Source organism: Dipodomys spectabilis, unplaced genomic scaffold, assembly GCF_019054845.1.
Source record: "Dipodomys spectabilis isolate Male_0828 unplaced genomic scaffold, ASM1905484v1 ptg000342l, whole genome shotgun sequence".
Classification (NCBI taxonomy): Eukaryota; Metazoa; Chordata; class Mammalia; order Rodentia; family Heteromyidae; genus Dipodomys; species Dipodomys spectabilis.
Window position 1 is genome coordinate 52,501 of NW_024871019.1, and position 23,638 is coordinate 76,138.

The 23,638-nt window shown below is 64.0% G+C and overlaps 1 protein-coding gene across 1 annotated transcript; it reads right to left on the minus strand.

The window, feature by feature from the left end:
* Window positions 1-15,934: 15,934 nt before the first annotated feature.
* Window positions 15,935-17,921, minus strand: Chst2 (carbohydrate sulfotransferase 2). Its single transcript, XM_042665746.1, is given in 2 exon segments — window positions 15,935-16,912; window positions 16,914-17,921. Coding segments are annotated over 2 exon segments (1,503 nt in total). The 3' UTR covers window positions 15,935-16,417.
* Between the last annotated feature and the right edge of the window lie 5,717 nt (window positions 17,922-23,638).

Here is a 23,638-nt window from a genome sequence, read left to right on the forward strand (position 1 = left end):
TATATTGTTTCAGAAAGGAGGAGGAAAAGGTGGCTCAGCGGTAGAGTGCATGCCTTGCATGCATGAGGCCCTGGGTTCGATTCCTCAGTACCACATAAACAGAAAAAGCCGGAAGTGGCGCTGTGGCTCCAGTGGTAGAGCGCTAGCCTTGAGCTGAAGAGCTGAGGGACAGCGCCCAGGCCCAGAGTTCAAGCCTCATGGCGGGCAAAAAAAAAAAAAAAAATTGCACAGAATAAAACCACTTTCACCCACACTGCCTCCCACCTGTAATCCCGGCTACTCAGGAGGCTGAGATCTGAGGATCATGATTTGAAACCAGCCCAAGCCGGAAACCTGCAAGATTCTTATCCCCCATTAACCATCTAAGAGCCAGAAGTGGAGCTGTGGCTCAAGCGGTAGAGCACCAATGAGACAGCGCATACAAAATATTTAGTAGCTGGCTTCCAATACCTTCTGTAAAAAGGTTTGTTTTTATTATCAGACTTTTCTACCAAGAAAAAAAAAAGAGGCAATTAGAGATTTTGGAGAAGACAAAACAAAGCTGTTAAGAAATGTCATGTTCAATCACATAAAAATGCAGTGTGACTCTAAGCAAGGGGAGAAATGGAAAGCGGCAAACAGACTTCATTTGACCTTGACGCTCGAAGTTTCTCCCTCAGAGGGCCCGGCTCTCTCCATTCCCTATTATTTTTCCTCCTCTGCAAGTCTAATCAAACTCCTTGGTTCTCAGCTGCATAATATTTACATAATCATAATTTCCAATTGCCAGCTAATAGCATTCGATTTTAAGAATCTAACCAATCGTCAGAGCGCAGAAGACTTAATTGCAGTCACAGAACGGAATCTGAATGGAGTGAACCTTGAACCGAGGTTCACGTGGTAAACTCTAACTCCCAACTTCCAGGAACAAGACCTGCTGCCGCTACCTTCCTCGTGATATCTCCACGCCGTGTGACCTTTTCCTTGTGTGTCTGAATGATTTATATTACTTATATTTTATGAACCCACAAAGTCAACCATTGGTTCAGTCAGTTGATAACTATCTGTGTTTTGGGGTTTTTTTGGGGGGGGGCAGTCCTAGGGCTTGAACTCAGGGCCTGGGCGCTGTCCCTGAGCTTCTTTTTTTTGCTCAAGGCTAGCACTCTACCACTTGAGCCACAGCACCACTTCCAGCTCTTTCTGTGTATGTGGTACTAAGGAATTGAACCCGGGGCTTCATGCACGCAAGGAAAGCACTCTACCACTGAGCCACCTTCCCAGCCCCAGCTGATAACTATTCGGAGTATTTACTATGCTCCAAGTCTCTACATTCTGACAACGAACAAGATAAAAAATAACCCTTGCCCTCCAAGAGCTATACCATTCTGGTGAGGCTGTCTGATCGGATGGCTGATGTCATTTCTGATGGATGCAACCAGGTGATGATGGTATAACCAGCTTGGGGGGGGTGTGAAGCTGCTTTATCTGGGAGATGGAGGAGGGCTTGGGAGGGGGTGGCAGCTGAGCTGAGCCGTGAGGGAGAGCAGACAGACATGCAAGGGTTGGGGAAATGTTGCCCTTGAGCCTGAGGTTGGACGCCCTTGGCATGACCACAGCCTAAGCTGGAATGGCATGGCAGGGGGCAGGGGTGATCATTAGGGGTTCTGCTCGGCAAGTTTAGTGGGGGCCAGGTTTTATCAGGTCTTTTAAGTCGTGACTCATAATTTTTCATTTAAGTAACAAGCATATCTGAATTGACCCTCCGGTAATAGGTCTGTCATTTGAATCGGGCAATATAATGGCGTAAGCTATGTTTTTAACCACTTTCCAAAGAGCAACAGAGAAAGCTGTTGCATGGGAAAATGAATATAAGCAGCTAGGAGCTGTGGTGGTTTGAAACAGGGAGAGAGCAGTACCTATGGTAAAGTAATCCAGTTCAGGATACAGTTGGGGGGGAAATGAGAAGACTTATGGGTGGCTAGATGGATGATGGATGGATGATATGTGGGTGGATGGGTGGATATAAGATGGATGGAAGGATGACCGATGGATGGATATATGAATGGATGGACATGGGGTGGGTAGGTGGATGGATGGATAAGCAGGTAGATATACAGATGGACAGATGGATGAATGTGGATGCATATGTAGGCAAATGGATGGATGGGTGGATATGTAGGTGGATGGGTGGATGACAGGTGGATGGGGACAGATGGGTGGATAAATGGATGGGTGGATGAGTGGCTGGATGGTTGGGTGGATGGATGAATGGATGGATGGATGGGTGAGTGGGTGAGATAGATGGATGGGTGGGTGGATGGATGGAGTGCCGGAGGGATGGATGGATGGGAGGGTGGATGGATGGGAGGGTGGGTAGGTGGGTGGGTAGATGGATGGATGGGTAGGTGGGTGGAATGGATGGGTAGGTGGGTGAAATGGATGGATGGGTAGATGATGGGCAGGATGGATGAATGGATAGGTGGATAGGTGGGTAGGTGGGTAGGTGGTGGGTAGATGGATGGATGGAGGGAGGGATGGAGGGGTGGGTGGGTGGGTGGGTGGGTGGAAGGATGGATGGATGGATGGGTGGAGTGGGTGGGTGGAATGGATGGATGGATGGATGGATGGATGGGTGGGATGGATGGATGGGTGGGTGGGTGGGTGGGTAGGTTGATGGGTGGGTAGGTGGATGGACAGATGGATGGATAGGTGGGTGGGTGGATGGATGTTGGGCAGGATGAATGGATGGGTGGATGGGTGGATGGATGGGTGGATGGGTGGGTGGGTGGATGAGTGGATGGGAGGGTGGGTGGATGAGTGGTTGGATGCAGGGATGATGGGCAGGATGGATGAATGGATAGGTAGGTGGATAGGTGGGTAGGTAGGTTGGTAGGTGGGTGGGTGGATGGGTGGATGGGTAGATGGATGGGTGGATGGGTGGATGGGTGGGTAGATGGATGGATGGATGGGTGGGTAGATGGATGGATGGGTAGATAGATGAGTAGATAGATGGGTGGGTGGATAGGAGGGTGGGTAGGTGGATGGTTGGAATGGATGGATGAGTAGATGGGTGCATGGATGAGTGGATGGGTGGATGGGTGGATGGGTGGATGCGTAGGTGGGTGGAATGGATGGGTAGGTGGGTGAAATGGATGGATGGGTAGATGATGGGCAGGATGGATGAATGGATAGGTGGATAGGTGGATAGGTGGGTAGGTGGTGGGTAGATGGATGGATGGAGGGAGGGATGGAGGGATGGGTGGGTGGGTGGATGGAAGGATGGATGGATGGGTGGAGTGGGTGGGTGGGTGGAATGGATGGATGGATGGATGGATGGATGGATGGATGGATGGATGGATGGATGGGTGGGTTGATGGGTGGGTAGGTGGATGGACAGATGGATGGATAGGTGGGTGGGCAGATGGATGTTGGGCAGGATGAATGGATGGGTGGATGGGTGGATGGGTGGGTGGATGGATGGATGGATGGATGGATGGATGGATGGATGGATGGATGGATGGATGGATGGATGGATGGATGGATGGGTGGGTGGGTGGATGAGTGAATGGGAGAGTGGGTGGATGAGTGGGTGGATGCAGGGATGATGGGCAGGATGGATAAATGGATAGGTAGGTGGATAGGTGGGTAGGTAGGTTGGTGGGTGGGTGGGTGGATGGGTGGATGGGTAGATGGATGGGTGGATGGGTGGATGGATGGGTAGATGGATGGATGGATGGGTAGATGGATGGATGGGTAGATAGATGAGTAGATAGATGGGTGGGTGGATAGGAGGGTGGGTAGGTGGATGGTTGGAATGGATGGATGAGTGGATGGGTGCATGGATGGATGAGTGGATGGGTGGATGGGTGGATGGGTGGATGGGTGGGTGGGTGGGTGGATGGGTGGGTGGATGGGTGGATGGGTGGGTGGATGGGTGGGCGAATAGATGGGTGGATGGGTGAATAGATGGGTGGATGGGTGGGTGGATGGATGGGTGGGTGGATGGGTGGGTGGGTGGATGGGTGGGTGGGTGGATGGGTGGGTGGGTGGATGGATGAGTGGATGGGTGGATGGGTAGATGGGTGGATGGGTGGAGGGATGGGTGGGTGGATGGGTGGGTGGGTGGATGGGTGGTGGGTGGATGGGTGGGTGGGTGGATGGATGAGTGGATGGGTGGATGGGTAGATGGGTGGATGGGTGGGTGGGTGGGTGGGTGGGTGGGTGGATGGGTGGTGGGTGGATGGGTGGATGGGTGGTGGGTGGATGGGTGGATGGGTGGTGGGTGGATGGGTGGATGGGTGGTGGGTGGGTGGGTGGGTGGGTGGGTGGGTGGGTGGTAGGTGGGTGGGTGGGTGGTAGGTGGGTGGGTGGATGGGTGGATGGGTGAGTGGATGGGTAGATGGATGGATGGATGGGTGGTTGGTGGATGGATGGATGGGTGGGTGGTGGGTGGATGGGTGGGTGGTGGGTGGATGGGTGAGTGGATGGGTAGATGGATGGATGGATGGGTGGTTGGTGGGTGGATGGGTGGGTGGGTGGGTGGATGGGTGGTGGGTGGATGGGTGAGTGGATGGGTGGTGGATGGATGGGTGGGTGGGTGGATTGACATGGGGGGATCAGTAGTCACAGTGTTGGGCAGCTGTGGACAGAGCGAGCAACTGTCAAGTGTAAACGGTCATCTGCACAGATGCTAACGTTGCCAGCACAGCCAGGAGGCATAGCTGAACAAGGCTCAAGTTCCTGTGCGCTGGGACCCCTCGGGTTATATTCCCTCCCTCTTCTGTCATGGGGGTGTGGTATGTGTGCCTCTGTTTACCTGGCTTTACAGTGGGTGACTGTGTATAGGAATGAGGTCTGATGGTGTTTCTAGCACGCTTAGGGGAGTTCAGGGAAGAGGGGTACATAAAGCCGCTCTCATTCCACAGGCAGTGGAGGTGAGGGTGGCCCCTGGGGCTCGGGGCTGGAGATGGGGTCGGCGGGCTTCGAAGTGGAAGGCGAGGGGCCTGGTTAGCCAGCGCAGGGAAGGGAGCGGGGGAGACTGCTCGTTGCCGGCCTTGAGGCCTGGGAATTCTGAAAATCGCGCCCGTCTCCTCAAGAGGTCTGAAGGAGAAGGGGGTCCTCGGGAGCCGGGGTCCCGTCAGAGATGGCGGGCATGTTCAGGGAAGAGCAGAACTCGTGTCTGAGGACAGCCCGGGAGCTCCGAGCGCTCACGGAGGGAAGCAATGGAGCCCGGAGGTCAGGGCCGAGCTCTCCAAGACCCACGGGGAGAGGGGGACTGGGGGGGACTGGGGGGGGCTTGGTCTAGGGCGTGTCCCCAGAGAAAAGGAACCAAGTGTGGAATCATCTGTACATTGCCAGAGATCATCATGGTCCCACAGCAACTCCACAGCATCCCGTGACTCGCTCACGGGAGACCAGCCGGCCACGGCCGCCCACCAGAGACGCGCAGGCCCAGCCCCGAGCAGCGTGACAGACACACAGACAGACAGACAGACAGACAGACAGACAGACAGACAGACACACACACACACACACACACACACACACACACATACACACACACACTCGGAGAGACCCAGTGCCTCTCTCTCCGTGGCCCCCAAACAGGTGCACAGGCCCGCAAGTTAAACACGTGTGCAATGATCCGTGGGTTTGACCCCCCCACCCCCACCCTTCTGTGTCTCCATGAGTTCAAGTCCCCACGCCATACACTGTATTGTTTTTTTTGCCAGTCCTGGGGCTTGAACTCAGGGCCTGGGCGCTGTCCCTGAGCTTCTTTTGCTCCAGACTGGCGCTCTACCACTTGAGCCACAACGCCACTTCCAGCTTTCTTTTCGTGTAGGTGGTACTGAGGAATCGAACCCGGGGCTCCATGCGCGCTGGGCGAGCGCGCTACCACTGAGCCGCCTTCCCAGCCCCCGGCACTGTGTTTTTATTGCTCGGGGAAGCGCAGAGGCAGTGAGGCCCAGCTCTGGAGGCTGGGAGGGCTTGGGGGTTGAGGCAGGGCAGGGCAGGGGAGCAGGCGCTCTGGTCTCTTGGGTGGAAGCATTGCTTCTACGTGCTGAGGGCCTCATGCCCTGGGGCTAAGATCTCCACGCTACCCGCGTCACCTGAACCCTGAACTTCACGTCCCTCACACCCCCTTTCTGTATCAGCGAAATCAGAGCGTGGGGAAAGTGCACTGGGGTGCGCGGGCTGAATTCAGCACCCCCAGAAGCCGCCGTGAGCAGAGAGAGAAAGCGTGGCTCCCGGCTGTAAACCGAGGCCAGAAACGCAGCTGGACTACAGCGCGGGGCTGCGGCCCTGGCGCCCGCCTGTCACCCCAGCTACGCGGGAGGCTGAGATCTGAGGATCGCGGTTCAAAGTCAAGCCCGGACAGAATAACTCCATGAGACTCTCATCTCCAATGAACCAGCCGAAAGCCAGAGGCAGAGTTGTGGCTCAAGTGGTCAAGCGCCAGCCTCGAGCAGGAAAAGCTCAGGGACAGCGCCCCCAGCTCTAAGTTCAAGCCCCGGGACCGGCACAAAGGAAAAGCCAGAAGTGGCGCTGTGGCTCAAGCAGTAGAGCGCCAGCCTTGAGCTGAAGAGCTGAGGGACAGCACCCAGGCCCAGAGTTCAGGCCCCACGACCGACAAAAAATAAAAGATACATCCCACGTGGACCGTCGCCCTCCCTCCCTGCCTCTCCTTCCCCCACAGTCTCTCTGCCCGTGTTTGAACCCCCTCTCCTCGCCCTGTTTGGAAATGACCTCCTCTCATGCGACCCCAGTGTCCCCCCCTTCCCAGATAAGGACCGGTTTCCCGGAGGATCTGCATTTACAATCTGCCCCTCCTGAGCGCTCAGGAATCACCCCAAAATCTCAACCAGGCGCCTCCTCAGCCACCCAGCAGCACAAGGGAAGGTCGGTGACCCCCCAAACCTCCCCAGCTGCCTGGGGTCAGAGGCCACGCAGGGCAGCCCCGGCTGCGGGGGACACACGGAGCCGGCGCCGGCGGGCTCTCTCAGCTCTTGGACACAGAGTTCCTAGAGATCTCACCACAAAGAACTGGGGAACCCCCCCCCCGTTTCTGGGCAGTCAGAGCGGGAGCGGGAGGAGACGCGGTCCGCCGGGCTGAGGAAGCTCAGCCAATAGAACCGGAGCCTTCGCTGGCTGCACCCGCCTGCGTGACTGCCACCCACAGCGCCCGGCACCCCAACTTACCTAAGGAGGAAAATCTGTTTCTAGGGACCCCCATAACGCTTCGTGTACAGCCCCTAAGGAGCCATGCTGGCTGAGTACCGCAGCCCGCCATGAAGACGGCCTGGCCGAGGGGGTTGGCTGACACACTACAGCCTGAGTTCTGGGTTCGAATCCGGGCAAGTTCAATGTATTAACTTCCAGGTTTCGTGTGCTGTGAGCCACAGCACGCTGGCTCTCCCTGTGTAAGGATGTTGACAATAATAATAATAATGCTGATGACACCTGCCCCCATTGATGACGTGAGATCCATTATTTTTGTGGAAGGGAGGTCAGTTATGGGGCTTGAACTCTGGGCCTGGGCGCCGTCCCTCAGCTCTTCAGCTCAAGGTGAGCGCTCTACCACTTGAGCCACAGCACCACTTCTGGTTTTCTGAGTGGTTCATTGGAGATAAGAGTCTCATGGGCTTTCCTGCCCAGGCTGGCTTTGAACCGTGATCCTCAGATCTCAGCCTCCTGAGTAGCTAGGATGGCAGGCGTGAGCCACCGGCGCCTGGCTCAGGAGTTCAAGTTTAAAAGGGACAGGAACGTCATCAAGGCACGCGAGGAGAGGAATCATTAAAACTCAGAGAAAGGGGGACCCAGGCGAGCAGCCTGGGGGCGCAGCCCGGGGGCTCAGGGCAGGAGGGTGGGCAGGAGGGTGGGCAGGGCCCCCAAGCATGCAGCCGGGCGTCTGTGGGAGCCGTCGGGGGCCATCTCGGGGTGCAGTGCGGGAGGGATTGGGGGCAGCACTGGAGACAGGGCGGGGCGTTGCAGGAGGAAAGGACCTGACCCGAGGCCTTCTGAGGACGCAGCACGGACACGAGAAGAATGCTCGGGACAGGAACCGCATTCGGACCGAGAACACCGCCAGCCCCAGCCTTCGTCCCACGGTCCCAGCGAGCAAGCCAGGGTGCGGCCTGCCCCCACAACCCGGACAGACCCGGGGCCCGCGCAGGGCCCTCCAGACGCCTCAAGGCCAGAAACCGCCGGACGTGGCAGCCATCGATTAGAGCAAAGCCGGCCCGAGTGTGCCCGAGGCCTTAGGATGGCCTACACTGAGAGTGGCATGGGGGTTGGGTCATGAGGCTTGGAAATCGCAAGCATCCTACCGACTCGGGAGGCTGAGAGATGGAGGATCATAGTTCAAAGCCAGTCCGGGAAGACAATCTGAGAGAGTCCATCTCCAAAAAAAAAAAAAAAAAAAGCAAAAAGCAGTACGGGAGGCGTGGCTCACGTGGTAGAGCACCCAGCTGAGCAAGCAAGCACAGAGCTCTTGAGAGAAAGAATGGAAAGGAGGGAGGGAGGCATCTGAATCAATGTACATCCACCCAGCAACGTATTCTTGGGTGACTCATTTCGAGAGATGTGAAAATATTTTTAATTGGGAAAAGAATTCATTAGGATCCTCATTACGCCAAAAACCGCTTGAGAAACGGATCTGTTCTCACCCCCCCCCCCACCGCTCCCCCCAAACTGCGCTTCCTGCTTCCCCGAAACTCTGGCTGAGCTGCTGGCCAATTGTGCTCTGCTTACACAGCAGAAATCCTACCAACGTGGCTATTATTAAAGGCCTCTGTTTACTTACACACACACACACACACACACACACACACACAAGCCTGCTGGCTCCAAATCAATAACACAGGACACTGCATGGGGTTAAAGGCCGGGTCTGCACCAAGCTTTTAAAAGCACACACAGCATGCCTGTCACCCTAGCTACTCAGGAGGCTGAGATCTGAGGATCACGGTTCAAAGCCAGCCCAGGGTCTCCAATAAACCACTCAGAAAACCCAGAAGTGACGCTGTGGCTCAAGGGGTAGAGCGCTGGCTTTGAGCAGGAAAAGCTTAGGATCTGAGCACCCGGGATCTGAGTTCAAGTGCCAGGACCGGAGGGAAGCAAAAAAGCCAACCCCGCGGAAGCTGGCGCCGGCCCCGCGGGACGCCTGGGCCTGCAAAGCCGCCGGACGCTGCAAGCCTTTGATTATTTTCTGTTCTTTCCGGATTAATTTCTCCTTTGGTTCCTTCGAGCTGCAGCAAAATGTCGAGAGCCAAGGAAACAAAAGAAAAGCTGGGACCCCCCAACACCGGCCTGCTGACTCCAGCGCAGCCCTGAAGCGTGTTCCTGTGGACACGAGGCTTGGCAGGGGGATTGTTGGGAAGAGGCAGCGGAGGATGGGGGTCGTGGCTGTTTTACTCACAGGGGAAGAAAATGTCAAACGCAGAGCAGCTCCCCGCCTCGAAAGGTGATTGCTTTTCAATCTTTTTTGTTTGGTCGGCCATGGGGCTTGAACTCTGGGCCTGGGCACTGTCCCTCAGCTCTTCAGCTCCAGGCGAGTGCTCTACCACTTGAGTCACAGCGTCACTTCCGGTTTTCTAGTGGTTTATTGGAGATAGGAGTCTCACGGACTTTCCTGCCGGGGCTGACCTCGAACTGCGATCCTCAGATCTCAGCCTCCTGAGCAGCTAGGGTGACAGGCCTGAGCCACCCGCGCCCGGCTTCAATCACTTTTTTAGATGATTTCACTTAGCCTGACCCTAACCTTAACCCTTAACTCAAAGGCTACACCCTAAATGCTACCCCCTGCCCCGACATCCTAACCAGCCCCTTGGCGCCCGCCGCCCTCTCCCTCCCCGCTTCTCTTTTCTTGCAATATCAGGACCCAGGGTATTCTAAGCGCCCCACACTATTCTAGAAGCTTCACCCACTTCATTTCTTGCAGCCACATAATGTCAGTTACGTGGCAGGCGCAGAGCGAGGCTGCGCTGGGTCTTGTCCCCCGGAAAAAGAAGCAAACGACCCGGGGCAGAGTCGAAGGTGGGTCCTCCCCCCCCCCTCCCCCAAAGGAGTCTCATAAAGAAGTTCAGCCGGGCACCGCGGCTCACGCCTGTAATCCCACAGCTGAGAGCTGACCACAGAGGTGCCCAGCCAACGCAGGCAGGCCGGACCTCAAAGACTCCTTCCTCCAACGACCAGCGGGATGTGGGCGCGAGACCCAAGGGGCAGAGCGAGAATCCCGAGCAAGAAAGCCAAGCGAGAGGGACAGGCCCGGGTTCAAGCCCCAGGACTGGCGCAGAGGGAGAAGGAGGACCAGCGATTTGGCCTGTGAGACTCAGCTATCAACTCGTGTGTCTGTGTGTGTGTGTCTGTGTCTGTCTGTCTCTCTCTCTCCAGCCGGGTCACCGAAGGAAAACAAGTTTAAAAGAAAACGGCGCCTGGTGGCTGGTCTCCGTCTTTGCCTCCCGGCCCCCCAGCAAAGGAGGTGGCCATTAACGCTGCTAATGTGATCCGCACACGGAGGGTCCGCGATGATGATCAAATCAGGAATCTGGCTCTCACGGGGGCTTGGCTGTAGCTCACCAGGAAACGCGCTTCTAAAGCGAAAGGCTCTTTCGGTAACGACCGCAGTGAGCCGCGTGGCATTTCCTCTCCTGCTGAAAACGGCCACACCTACCCTAGGGGCTTTGGGGGGGCTTTATTTTTAAACTTGAGCCACGCTTGTCTCCAAGGAGAACAACTGAGCTGGGTGTGGTAGCACAGGCCTGTAATCCAAGCAATCAGGAGGGGCAGGCAGGAGGTCGGGCTTCATAGATAAACCAACACTTTAAGCAAAGTGAGAACAAGGCCACCTACAAATGCTGTATGGGGGGGGGGGGGGGGCGTGGCCGCGAACGTGCTAGCGCTGAGACCTGGGCTTTCCCCAGTGCTGTGTGTCCGGGGCGGGTCACTGTGCCTCTCTGGGCAGGGATGCTGGGTGGAGCGTGAGGGGCTGTGGTTTGGATGTCCACGTATCCCTGGGAGAGCGGGAATCCACACCGGCTGTCCGGGCGGGTGATGGGGGGGGGCGGGCATGCGGGTGCTGATTGATGCACAAATCCTCACCACTGCCCTGCGTGTGCCCAGGTGTGCGAATCCGCACCACATCCGTGTGTCTGCATGTGCAAACCCGCACCATGGCTGTGCGTGTGCTGAGCGCTCAGCAGCCGAGGCTGGCAGCCCACTATGTCCGGGGTCCCACAGAGGGGTTCTAGAACCCAGCCCACACTAGCCCCCGCGCTCAGTCAGCCCCGACCGGCCCGGACCCGCTCCACCGCTGACACAAAAGCCACGAAGACGACATCGGGATCTTCCGTAAGACAGGAAGAGCGCCCGTGGCACACAGCAGTCAGGAGGGTGGCGAGTTCAGATCCAGCCTGGGCCACACAGAGAATGCCCAGAGAAAGAAGAGGAGGGGAGGGGGAGGGGGAGGAGGGGGGAGGGGGAGGGGGAGGAGGAGAGGGGGAGGAGGAGGGAGGGGGAGAAGGGGGAGGAAGGGGAGGAGGAGGGGAGGAGGGGTAGGAGGAGGGGGAGGGGAGGAGGAGGGGGAGGGGAGGGGGAGAAGGGGGAGGAGGGGGAGGGGGGGAGGAGGAGGGGGAGGGGGAGGAGGGAAGAGAGGGAAGAGGGGGAGGAGAAGGAGGGGAAGGAAAGGGAGGAGAGGGAGGAGGCGGAGGAAGAAGAGGAGGAGGAAGAGGGGGAAGAGGAGGAGCAGGAGAGGGAAGAGGGGGAGGAAGAGAGGGAAGAGGGAGGAGGGGGAAAAGGAGGGAGGAGGAGGGGGAAGAGTGGGGAGGAGGGGAAAGGGGGGGAGTTGGGGAGTGGCGTCTGGCCCAGCCGGGACCTCGATCCTCCATTTCTGCTGGGCAGCTGAAGGTGTGTCTGCCGGGCTCCGCCCAGGCTCGAACCCCTCGGAGTGGAGCTTCTCCCAGCCGGCGTCCGCCGCTGACGCCGCCACCCTGGCACCCTCTGCTGGGACCAAAAACCTGCTTCGACCTTGACCGCCTCTGGCCCGTTCCCAAGGTCACAGGGCCTGGGGGGCTCCCCGGAGTGCACACGGCCCAGCACCTCTCAGCGCGTGTCACGCAGGGACTCGCTCGCTCACCTCCTTTGGCACAACTTGATGACGCCGGACGGGACGCGGGTCCACTCCGAGCGTGTCAATGATCAGCCACGCGCCGGGGCCTGCGCTTTGAGGGTGGGTGGAGGCCTTGACAGTGCCCCCCCCATCCACAGCGCACTGATGGCCCCTGGGGTGGCAGAGGCTGGGAGGAGACCCCTGGGGGGCAGAGGCTGGGAGGGGACACCTGGGGGGCAGAGGCTGGGAGGGGTCCCCTGGGGGGCAGAGGCTGGGAGGGGACCCCTGGGGGGCAGAGGCTGGGAGGGGACCCCTGGGGGGGCAGAGGCTGGGAGGGGACCCCGGGGGGGGGGGCAGAGGCTCGGAGGGGTCCCCTGGGGGGCAGAGGCTGGGAGGGGACCCCTGGGGGGCAGAGGCTGGGAGGGGACCCCTGGGGGGCAGAGGCTGGGAGGGGACCCCTGGGGGGGGGCAGAGGCTCGGAGGGGTCCCCTGGGGGGCAGAGGCTGGGAGGGGTCCCCTGGGGGGCAGAGGCTGGGAGGGGTCCCCTGGGGGGGCAGAGGCTGGGAGGGGACCCCTGGGGGGGTCAGAGGCTCGGAGGGGTCCCCTGGGGGGCAGAGGCTGGGAGGGGTCCCCTGGGGGGCAGAGGCTGGGAGGGGACCCCTGGGGGGAGAGAGGCTGGGAGGGGACCCCTGGGGGGCAGAGGCTGGGAGGGGACCCCTGGGGGGGGGCAGAGGCTCGGAGGGGTCCCCTGGGGGGCAGAGGCTGGGAGGGGTCCCCTGGGGGGCAGAGGCTCGGAGGGGTCCCCTGGGGGGCAGAGGCTGGGAGGGGTCCCCTGGGGGGCAGAGGCTGGGAGGGGACCCCTGGGGGGCAGAGGCTGGGAGGGGACCCCTGGGGGGGTCAGAGGCTCGGAGGGGTCCCCTGGGGGGCAGAGGCTGGGAGGGGTCCCCTGGGGGGCAGAGGCTGGGAGGGGTCCCCTGGGGGGGCAGAGGCTGGGAGGGGACCCCTGGGGGGGCAGAGGTCTGGCGATGGGCCACGTGGGGACACACCTCCTGTCTGTCGCTCCTGAGATGGTGGGTGTCATCCTGGCCCGCCCCCCTCCGTCCCGGCGCGGGTGGGATTGGAGACTCAGTCCCCGGCCTGGCCTGGGGTTCAGGGTGACCCCACCGAACACCCATCGGCTCACAGCCCTGAGACAGCCCGGCTGGCTGCGGACACAGCTCTATCAGAGAGCGGGACCCGGGCTCCATCCCCAGCACCCCAAAAAAAGGGGGAGGGAGAGAGGAAATAGTCTCTTGCCAAGATGTCCTTCAAGTGTTGCGTGTGAGCGTGCGTGTGTGTGTGTGTGTGTGTGCGTGCGTGTGCACACTCCTGTGTAAGAAAGCTGCAGAGGGCGGAGTGCACCTGTGCGCTGGAGGCCGTGGCTACAGACTGGACGGGCGCTTCCCCTCCACCGCCCCAGCCCCGGCCCGGTCTCCTTCCTCCCTGGGCTGCCCCCCCCTTCTCCTCCTCCTCCTCCCCCACGCCTACCCGAGCACACACTGCCTCCACTCCCTTAGCTCCCGTGGGGCCGCGCCACGGCTGCCTCCCAGGCCCTGGGCTCAGGTGACAGCCGCTTTCCTGCGGCCTCGGCCCGTCCTTCACCCCGTCCATGAACCCGCCCGAGCACTGCAGGGCCCAGCGCTGGCCCTCACCCTGCCCCCCCCCCCCAGGCTCTCCCCTGCTCTCCCTCCTCCTCTCCTGCTGCCACACCTCCCCGCCTCCCCAGCGGCCGCAGCCGGTGCGGTCCTCCTCCCGGTCACCGCAGGCAGAGCCCCGCACGCACGTACCTCCAGGCCCGGGAAGTTGCCTGACACGAGGGTTGGTATTCAGCCTTTCAAGGACGCTGCCCCTCTCCTCCTCAGCGCGCACCAACACCGAGCAGCGAACCATGGCCCTGGGGCCCAAGGTCATTCGGTCCTAACACTGCCAAAGGGCAACGCGGGGACCACGCGGTCCCGGGTGGCGCTGTCCCCAGCCCCCACACACAGGACTGGGGCCACTGTCCCCAGACCCCCACACAGGACGGGGGCCACTGTCCCCAGCCCCACACACACAGGACTGGGGCCACTGTCCCCAGACCCCCCCCAAAGGACGGGGGCCACTGTCCCCAGCCCCCCACACACACAGGATGGGGGCCACTGTCCCCAGACCCCCACACAGGACGAGGGCCACTGTCCCCAGCCCCCCCCACAGGACAGGGGCCACTGTCCCCAGCCCCCCACACACACAGGACGGGGACCACTGTCCCCAGCCCCCCCACACACAGGACAGGGGCCACTGTCCCCAGACGCCCCCAAAGGACGGGAGCCACTGTCCCCAGCCCCCCACACACACAGGATGGGGGCCACTGTCCCCAGCCCCCCACACACACAGGATGGGGACCACTGTCCCCAGCCCCCCACACACACAGGATGGGGACCACTGTCCCCAGCCCCCCACACACACAGGACGGGAGCCACTGTCCCCAGCCCCCCCCCACAGGATGGGAGCCACTGTCCCCAGCCCCACACACACAGGACTGGGGCCACTGTCCCCAGCCCCCCACACACACAGGACAGGGGCCACTGTCCCCAGCCCCCCCCACACACAGGACGGGAGCCACTGTCCCCAGCCCCCCCCCACAGGATGGGAGCCACTGTCCCCAGATGCCCCCAAAGGACGGGAGCCACTGTCCCCAGCCCCCCACACACACAGGATGGGGGCCACTGTCCCCAGACGCCCCCAAAGGACGGGGACCACTGTCCCCAGCCCCCCCACACACAGGATGGGGGCCACTGTCCCCAGACGCCCCCAAAGGACGGGAGCCACTGTCCCCAGCCCCCCACAGGACGGGGAGCCACTGTCCCCAGCCCCCCACAGGACGGGGAGCCACTGACCCCAGCCCCCCGACACACAGGACAGGGAGCCACTGTCCCCAGCCCCCCACAGGATGGGGGCCACTGTCCCCAGCCCCCCCCACAGGACGGGGAGCCACTGTCCCCAGGCCCCCCCCAACACAGGACGGGAGCCACTGTCCCCAGGCCCCCCCCCGCCCCCCCCCCTCCGACACAGGACGGGAGCTATTGGAGTGAACTCAGACCAGTACACCCGCTTTGTAAACACAAACTACGGGCCTTCCTTACTGAGGTGAGACTCCACCTTTAGAGAAAAATGACAGGGCTGGGAAGGTGGCTCAGTGGTAGCATGCTTGCCTTGCATGGCCTTGCATGCCTGAGGCCCTGGGTTCGATTCCTCAGCACCACAGAAGCAGAAAAAGCAGGAAGTGGCGCCATGGCTCAAGTGGCAGAGCGCTGGCCTTGTGCAAAAGCAGTTCAGGAACAGCGCCCAGGCCGAGTTTAACCCCAGGACTCACACTCATGCACACTCACACTCACACGCTCTGGGGTTCTCACAGAGGAAAAACAAAACCCTTCCACAGGTTTCGGGGGAGTGTCAAAGGAGGACGCGTCACCCCTGCTGCAACCCAGAGTCTGCAACCCAGAGTCTGCAACCCAGAGTCTGCAACCCAGAGTCTGCAACCCAGTCTGCAACCCAGAGTCTGCAACCCAGAGTCTGCAACCCAGAGTCTGCAAACCAGAGTCTGCAACCCAGAGCGCCGAGGCCCGCCGGGGGGCGCGGAGGGGGTCACCGGGTCACAACCACCCGTCTAGGGCAAACGGAGGGGGTCACGCCCGTCTGGGGGCCACGGGGTCAGGCCCATCCATCGAGGTGGCATGGAGGGGGGAGGGGGTCACAGGGTCGTGCATGCCCATCTAGGGGTCACGGAGGGGTCACGGGGTCAGGCCCGGAAGCAGGCACAGGACGCAGGTCTCGTTCGGTGGTCTTTATTCACACGCAGCCCGCCGCCGGCCCCGCGCCCGAGGTCAGCGCCGTCGGCCCCTTCTGTGCAGGTGCGCGGGTGTGCGCGTGCGCGCCGCTCCCACGGCCGAGCCCGGGTCCGCGCGACGTGACCGGTCTACGGTAGACTACGAGGATCGGCTCCGCGAGGACGCAGCGCCGGCCCCTTCCTTCTGCCCATCCGTGGGTCCGTCCAGCGCTCGGGGGCGGAGCTGGCGGGGGGCCCCGCCCCTGGGGACGCCCAGAGGCGGAGCTTCTTAGAGCCACGCCCCCAGGCGGGGAGGGCAGAGGCCGGGCTTGCGGGGGCCCCGCCCCTGGGGAGGAGGGCGGTCGGAGGCGGGGCTTGTGAGGACCACGCCCCCGGGGAAGGGCACTCGGGGCGGGGCTGGTGAGGACCACGCCTCCGCAGGTTGTTCAGAGGCGGGGCTCCAGAGGGCCACGCCCCCGGGCGGGCGCTCAGAGGCGGGGCTTGCGCAGCAGCGGCTTGCTGAGGTCGCGCACGTCCTCGGGGCCGCGCGCGCGCTCGTAGCCCAGCACGGCCATGGGCTGCGCGCAGAACTCCTCCACCTGCCGCACCTGCGCGAAGCTGAGCGCCGAGCGCCAGGCGCTGGCGGCCTGCGTGGCGTTGCGCGCCGACACCACGAAGGGCTTGGCGGCGGCGGCGGGCCCGCTGGTCATGTTGAGCGCGAACTGCTCCATGGCGGCGCTGACGGGCAGCCCCACGAAGGCGTAGACGCGGCGCAGCGTGCGCACGGGGTCGCCCACCAGGTCCTCGTAGCGCACGGCCAGGTAGCGGCCGCGCAGCCAGTCGGGCGGGCGCAGCGCCGTCTGCAGCGTGGCGGCCATGCTGTGGCAGATGACCTCCATGGCGCCCAGCGCGTGGTAGTCGGCGGGGCCGCCCGCCGCGCCCTCCTTGCGCGCGCCGCCGCCGCCCAGGCCCGGCCGGTGCCCGTCGGGGGGCGGCGGCGGCGGCGGGGGGCGCGCGGTGCGCGCGCGGGTCGCGGCTGCGCACCACCTGCAGGGACTCGCGGATGAGGCCGTGGCGCGAGCGGATGCGCGAGGCGGCCACGGCGCGCGGGTCGCGCACCAGGTGCACCACCTTGAGGTCGAGCGCGGGGTCGCGCAGCAGCGGCGCCAGCACGGCCACGTCGAAGACGCGCACGCCCTTGATGGCCAGCGCGCGGTAGCGCCGGCACTCGGCCTCCAGGCGCGCCAGGCGCTGCGGCGGGCACTTCTTGCACACGCGGTCGTCCACCAGCGCCACCACCTCCTTGCGGTAGGCCGGGCACAGCGGCGCCGAGCACACCACCTTGTTGGTGGCGGCGCCGAAGATGCCGAGCGTGGTGAGGTTGCGGCCGCCGCCGCCCGCCGGGCCGTACAGCTGGAACACGGAGAGGTCGCAGCGGTAGAGCGCGCTCAGCATGTCCCGCGCCGCGCCCTGCAGCGACACGGCGTCGCCGGGGTACAGCTTCTGCCACACGTGCCACACCGGCTCGTAGAGGAAGAACACGTCGGGGTGCTGGTTGAAGAGCTCCCCGAAGAAAGACGAGCCCGAGCGCCACGTGGTGAGCACGTACACCAGCTGCCGCGGCCCGGCCCGGCCCGGGGGGCCGCGCGTGGCCGTGCGGTTGTCGGCGTTGGCGGGCGGCGGCGGCGCGGGCGGGGACGCGGGGGGCGCGCGCGGCGGGAGGGCGGCGCGGCGGGGCGCGCCGGGGCCGTCGGGGCCGCAGGGCCGCGGCGGGGCCTCGCGGTGCCACCTGTAGTCCAGGAGGTTGAGCGCCGTCAGCCCCAGCAGCAGCGCGTAGCCGGCGCACAGCAGCAGCGCCTTCCTGCGGAACACCTTCATGCCGAGCGGGGACGCGGGCCAGCGGCGGCCGGGGCGCCGGGGCCGGGCCGGGGCCGGGGCGCGGGGCGGCCGGGGGGCGCCCGGGGGCGGCGCGCGCGGCGAGCTGCGGCTCATCACAGGCTGCGCGCGGCGCGGGGACCCGGGGCGGGCGGCGGCGGCGGCCCCGCGGCCCGGGGCTGGGGCCGGCTGCGGGCTCCGGGGCGGGGGCCGCGGGTCCGAGGCGGGCGCGGCGCTGGCGGCGGCGGCGGCTGCTCCCCGGCGCCCCGCGCGCGCTGGGCCATGGCCGCGGCTCCGCGGAGGACCTGCGCGGGGAAGCGGCGTGAGTCGGTGCCCCGCGCCCCGCCGCCGCCCGCCCGGCCCCGGCCCCGCACTCACCGGGCGGCCGATCGCCGGGCTGCCGGCCGTCAGCGCCTCCTCCGCCGGCCTCCCGCGCTGGGCGCCCCGCAGCCGGGAACGGAAACTTTCACCGGAGCCCCGCGCGCCCGGCTCCGCCCCGCGCGCGGCGGACAAAGCGGGCCGCGGGCGGCTCTAGACGGGGCCCGGCCCGGCGGGGCTCCCGGGGTCCGCGGCGGCTGCCATCCGCGCGCGGACGCCCCGCAGGGCAGCGCGGGCGGCGCCGCCGCCCCGGGGGCCTCGGGCCGGCCCGGCGCGGGGACGCCTCCCGCACACCCGCTCCACCGGGCGAAGGGGCCCGGGGCACCCGCGGCTCGAGACCCACCAGGAATCGGGGCCGGGGAAAAGCCGCCGCCGCCGCTGCTGCTCCTGCCGGCGGTGCGCGAACGCCGCGGCGCCCGGGAGGAGGACGCGGCCCCGGCTCCCCGCGCCCGCCGCGCGCCGCCCGCAGCGCTGCGCCCGCCCCCGCGCGCCGCCGGGATTGGCGCGCGCGGCTGCCCGTCCGCGAGGCCCCGCCCCCGCGCGCCGCCCGCCCGCCGCCCCGATTGGCGCGCGCGGCCGCCCGTCCGCGAGGCCCCGCCCCCGCGCCTCGAGCCCGCCCCCGCGCGGCCCCGGGTCCTCTCCATCCTCCCGGCCTCCGCATCCTCGGCGGCCCCGCCTCCGGCCTGCGCGCGCGCCCGGCCCCGGGGAGGAGGAGGAGGAGGAGGAGGACGCGCGGTGCGGGGACCCTGGCGGGGCCGGGCGCCCCGTGCCCGCCCCGGCCTCCGGGTCAGGAGCGGGGACCGCGGGGAAGTGTGGGGCCGGGCGCCGCGGGCCGCGGCCGGCAGCGCGCTGAGCGCGCCCCGCGAGGGTCCGCCCGGGTCGGCGGCCACGCCGGGGGACGGGGAGACGCTTCTAGACGTTTCCAGAGCCGCTGTCCAGCCCGGGCTCTGCGCGCCGGGGGGGGGGGGGGTGCGGGGCCGGCCGGGGGGATGCGGGGCCGGGGGGGGGGGTGCGGGACCGGGGGGGATGCGGGGCCGGCCGGGGGGATGCGGGACCGGGGGGGATGCGGGGCCGGCGGGGTGCGGGGCCGGGGGGGGGTGCGGGGCCGGGGAGATGCGGGGCCGGCGGGGATGTGGGACCGGGGAGGGGAGATGCGGGACCGGGGAGGGGAGATGCGGGGCCGGCTCGACCCCCCCCCGTCCCGCCCCGAGGGCTCCGCGCGCGATCGCGGCCCGCGCCGCTCACCGCGGCTTTGAGCCCCGCCCCGCGCTCGCGTGAGCCTCAGTGCGCGCGGCCTGCGCCCGACCCCCGTGACCGTGACCCCTGACCCCGGCGCCCCCGACCCTGCGCCGGCCGCACCCCAGTTGGAGGCTGCGGCGGGGGTTCGGGTCCCGCCCCGGCTCCTCCGAGGAGGGAGCGCGGGAAGCCGCCGCGGGGACCCCAGCACGCACGTTGCGCCCCCGCCCCAGCTCAGCACGCGCCTGCCTTTTCGGGGGGTCGGCCGTGGGGCCTGAACTCGGGGCTGGGCGCTGCCCCTCAGCTCAAGGCGGGCGCTCTACCGCTTGAGCCGCAGCGCCACGTCCGGTTTGCTGGTGGTTCTGGGGAGATCAGAGGCTCCCGGACTCTCCTGCCCGGGCTGGCGATCCTCGGCCCTCAGCCTCCTGAGTGGCCGGGGGGGCAGGCGTGAGCCTCGGCACCGGGCGCCCCTTCCCGAGGCCTCGGCGCAGCCCTCCGGCTGCCCGGGATGGCGCTGGCGGCGGCCTCTGCGGGGCGGCATCTACTGCCCCCCACAGCCGTCCACGCTAGTCCACCGCGCAAAGCCCCTGGCCCGCACCTCCACGCCGGCGTCTCCCTGGTGAGGAGGGGCTCGCCGCCCCCCCCCCCCCCCGTCCCCTGCGCCTGGATGCCCGCAGGGTTCTCTGGCCAAGTGTCATCATCCAGCCCCTCTCAACCCCTCCCGGCCCCGGCCTCCTCCACGCCCCCGAGTGCGCACCCCGGTAACCCCAGCTACCTGGGAGACGCAGTCCTGATGGTCAGCGTCAGGCAGACACAGACCCCCATCTTGACCCGTGGCTGCCGACAACAGCGCACACCTGCCGTCCCGGCCACGTGAGGAGCATTGTGGCCACACCGAGACCGTGCGTGAACACACAACGGGGCGGGGGGCTTGGCTTACAGCAAGAGTCCGGGACACGCGGAGCCCCGAGTTCAAACTCCAGAAACACCTAACTTTAGACAAAGGGGGGGGGGGGGGCGAGCTTTAAAGGCTGACCCGTCACTTACGAGTGTTTTAAACGCAGGGCGCATGGGGGGGCCGGCATGCACCCTCACCCCGCCACACCCGGGCCCTCCTCACACACCCACAGACGCCTGACCCTCCCCTCCGCCCCACCCTGGAGGGTCACAGCTCATCACGTGTGTTTTTGGGGTACACACACGCTCGAGGGCCCCTCCTCGCCGGCTGCTCACTCCCCCAACAGCCAAACAGCCGCCGTGCCGCCGCCAATTTTTTCGACCTGTTTTCCAGAAGCTACGAGAAGCATCTCTGCTCACACGATCACAGCTGTGGTTCAGACACGGTCTTTCTTCTTTTTTTTTTTTTGCCAGTCCTAGGACTTGAACCCAGGGCCTGGGCGCTGTCCCTCAGCTCTTCAGCTCAAGGCGAGCGCTCTACCACTGGAGCCACAGCGCCACTTCTGGCTTTTTCTGCTTATGTGGTGCTGAGGAGTCGAACCCAGGGCCTCTACCACTGAGCCACCTTCCCAGCCCCTTACACACGTATGCTCACACGCACCTGCACGCACACACGCACACGCACGCTCCCGTCTGCCCGGTCATCACAAGCGTGCTGACTGCCTCTTCCGCACGGCCGCCGCTACGGCGCTGGAAACCCTCAAAACATGCCAGGCCCTGCGCTTGCGCTACCGCAGATCACTGCTCAGCTGCGCACACGACACGCAGGTGCGCACACAGGACGTGCCCCAAGTGTGCACGGGCACGCGTGAGCCCTCGATCCACGCAGGACAGCGAGGCCGGCCACGCAGCAGCCTGGCCACGCCTCCACACCCGACTGGCACTTCCCACGACAAAGGCAGACGCCCCTGAGCGCCCACCGTTCGCACAGAACTGAACGCCGGCCACACGGCAGGCCCGAATGCAGCGGGAGAGGGGTGTGGGGTCACGGCCTCAACCGTCGAGGGGAGGAGAGTTGCAGGCCACGCAGCCACCGGTTGCGAAAAACACGCGTGTTGGGTGCGTTTCAAACAAGAGCTGTCAACGGGACCCGGCCACGGACGAGGGCAGGAAACACACACGCCGCGCACGGAGAGGTGTGCAAAACCGTGAGCAAAACACGGGAGATTTAAGGGGGCTCTCCAGCCGCCATGGATCTGCCCAACAGCTCGGCCGGCCTCACACGGCCCCCCTCCACCTCCCCGCTGCACCCCTGGCTCAGAAGCACCACAGGACCCACCAAAAGCCGAGCACTTGCCGTCGAGACGCCTGTCACCGCGCCGTCCATCCGAGAGCACCCCTGGTTGTGACCTGCCTTAGTCCCAGAAAGCGGCCTCTACTCAGAGCCAGGCCCTGTTTACCGAAAGGCCGGCCGGGCCTCCCCCCACGCCCTTTCTACCGGCGGGAGGGAGGGAGGGAGGGAGGGCTCCACGGGGCTCAGCCTCCTCCGTTCCCAGCTTTTGTCAATTTAGGTGAGCCCTCTGCCTCAGTGAGTCTGTTTTATACCCAGCGTGGGACGCCCGGACTTGGAAGCCGGTGCGTGGTGCGAGCCGGCCACACGGATGGGCTGCTGTGGGGGGCTGTGGATTCGTGGGGGGGGGTCAGCGAGTGAAGGAGCTCACAGCAGGTGCGTGGAGCGCCACGGTGATGGCTGGGTGGCGCACAGCTGCGGAGGGCTGCGGGCGGGCGGGCGCGCCTGCAGCCCCGGTGCTTCCAGACACAGCCCGAGAGACAAGGCGGTGACGGGAGGGAGAAAGGCCAGGTGGATGGGTGCGGGTCCCTGCAGGCCAAGCCGAGGTGCAGCCCCGGTGATGGGGTTTCCGGGCCGTTCTCCAGCCTGGCCCCTAGGAGGCGTCGGGCACAGTGGGCTGTGTGTGTTCATTATAAGAAACTAGCGCTGGGAAGGCGGCTCCGTGGCAGAGCGCTCATCCCGTGCATGAAGCCCTGGGTTTGATTGCTCAGCACCACACACACACACACACACACACACACAAAGCTGGAAGTGGCGCTGTGGCTCACGTGGTAGAGTGCCGGCCTCGAGCCAGAGAAGCTCCGGGACAGCGCCCAGGCCCTGAGCTCAAGCCCCAGGACTGGCACAAAATAATAAAAGAGGAAAGTGTAGTTGGGCACTGATGGCTCACACCTGTAATCCTCAGCCACTCACGAGGCTAAGATCTGAGGACGGCGGTTCAAATCCAGCCAGGGAAGGAAAATCCATGAGACTCTTGATTTCTAATGAACCACCAAAAAAAAAAAAAAAAAAAAGCCACAAACAAGGGCTGATCCGTCCTTCCTCCTCTTCCCAGGGGCCCAGTCCTGACTGGGAAAGTCCAGCGACGCCTGGGTACGGATGCGACTGACCGCCAGGACTCTGAATACACCTGGGCTTCGTAGGGCTCACGGGGTCGGACGGGAGAGGAGCTTTGCCCTTAGGGGAGGACGCCAAAGGTGGAACTTGTCTGAACATTTTTTATTTTTGTGGGTTGGAGGACTTGAACTCAGGACCTGGGCGCTGTCCCTCAGCTCTTCAGCTCAAGGTTGGCACTCTTCTGCTTGAGCACCACTTTTGGTTTTCTGAATGGTTTATTTGGAGATAAGAGTCTCATGGACTTTCCTGTCCAGGCTGGCTTTGAACCGTGATCCTCAGAGCTCAGCCTCCTGAGTAGCTAGGATGATTCTCTGAACGTTCAGAACTATTTAGTGACAGAAGTTCCAGGAAATGGAGATGTTGGGGGTTCGCTGGTGCTGGTGGTGGTGGTTTTTGCTCTGGGGTTTTTTTTTTTTCTTTCAAGGGGGCAAAGAGGAGCAGGGAGAGAGAGAGGGAGGGAAGGAGGGAAGGAACACACGTGGTCCTGGTACTCTGCAGAGTGGGAAATGAGCTGTGCGACTTGTGGGCAGGGAGGGGAGGGGAGGGAGGGGAAGGGGTGACCTTGTCCCACCCATGAAACCCATGCCTTACCTGACGCTCGCGATGGTGCCCCTCTGTGCGGCATCTTCATAGCAAAGGACGAACTTAACAGGATGGGGGGCTGGGAAGGTGGCTCAGTGGTAGAGTGCTTGCCTCGCATGCCTGAGGCCCTGGGTTCGATTCCTCAGCACCACAGAAGCAGAAAAAGCCAGAAGCGGTGCTGTGGCTCAAGTGGTAGAGCGCTCGCCTTGAGCTGAAGAGCTGAGGGACAGCGCCCAGGCCCAGAGTTCAGGCCCCACAACCGGCAAAATAAAAC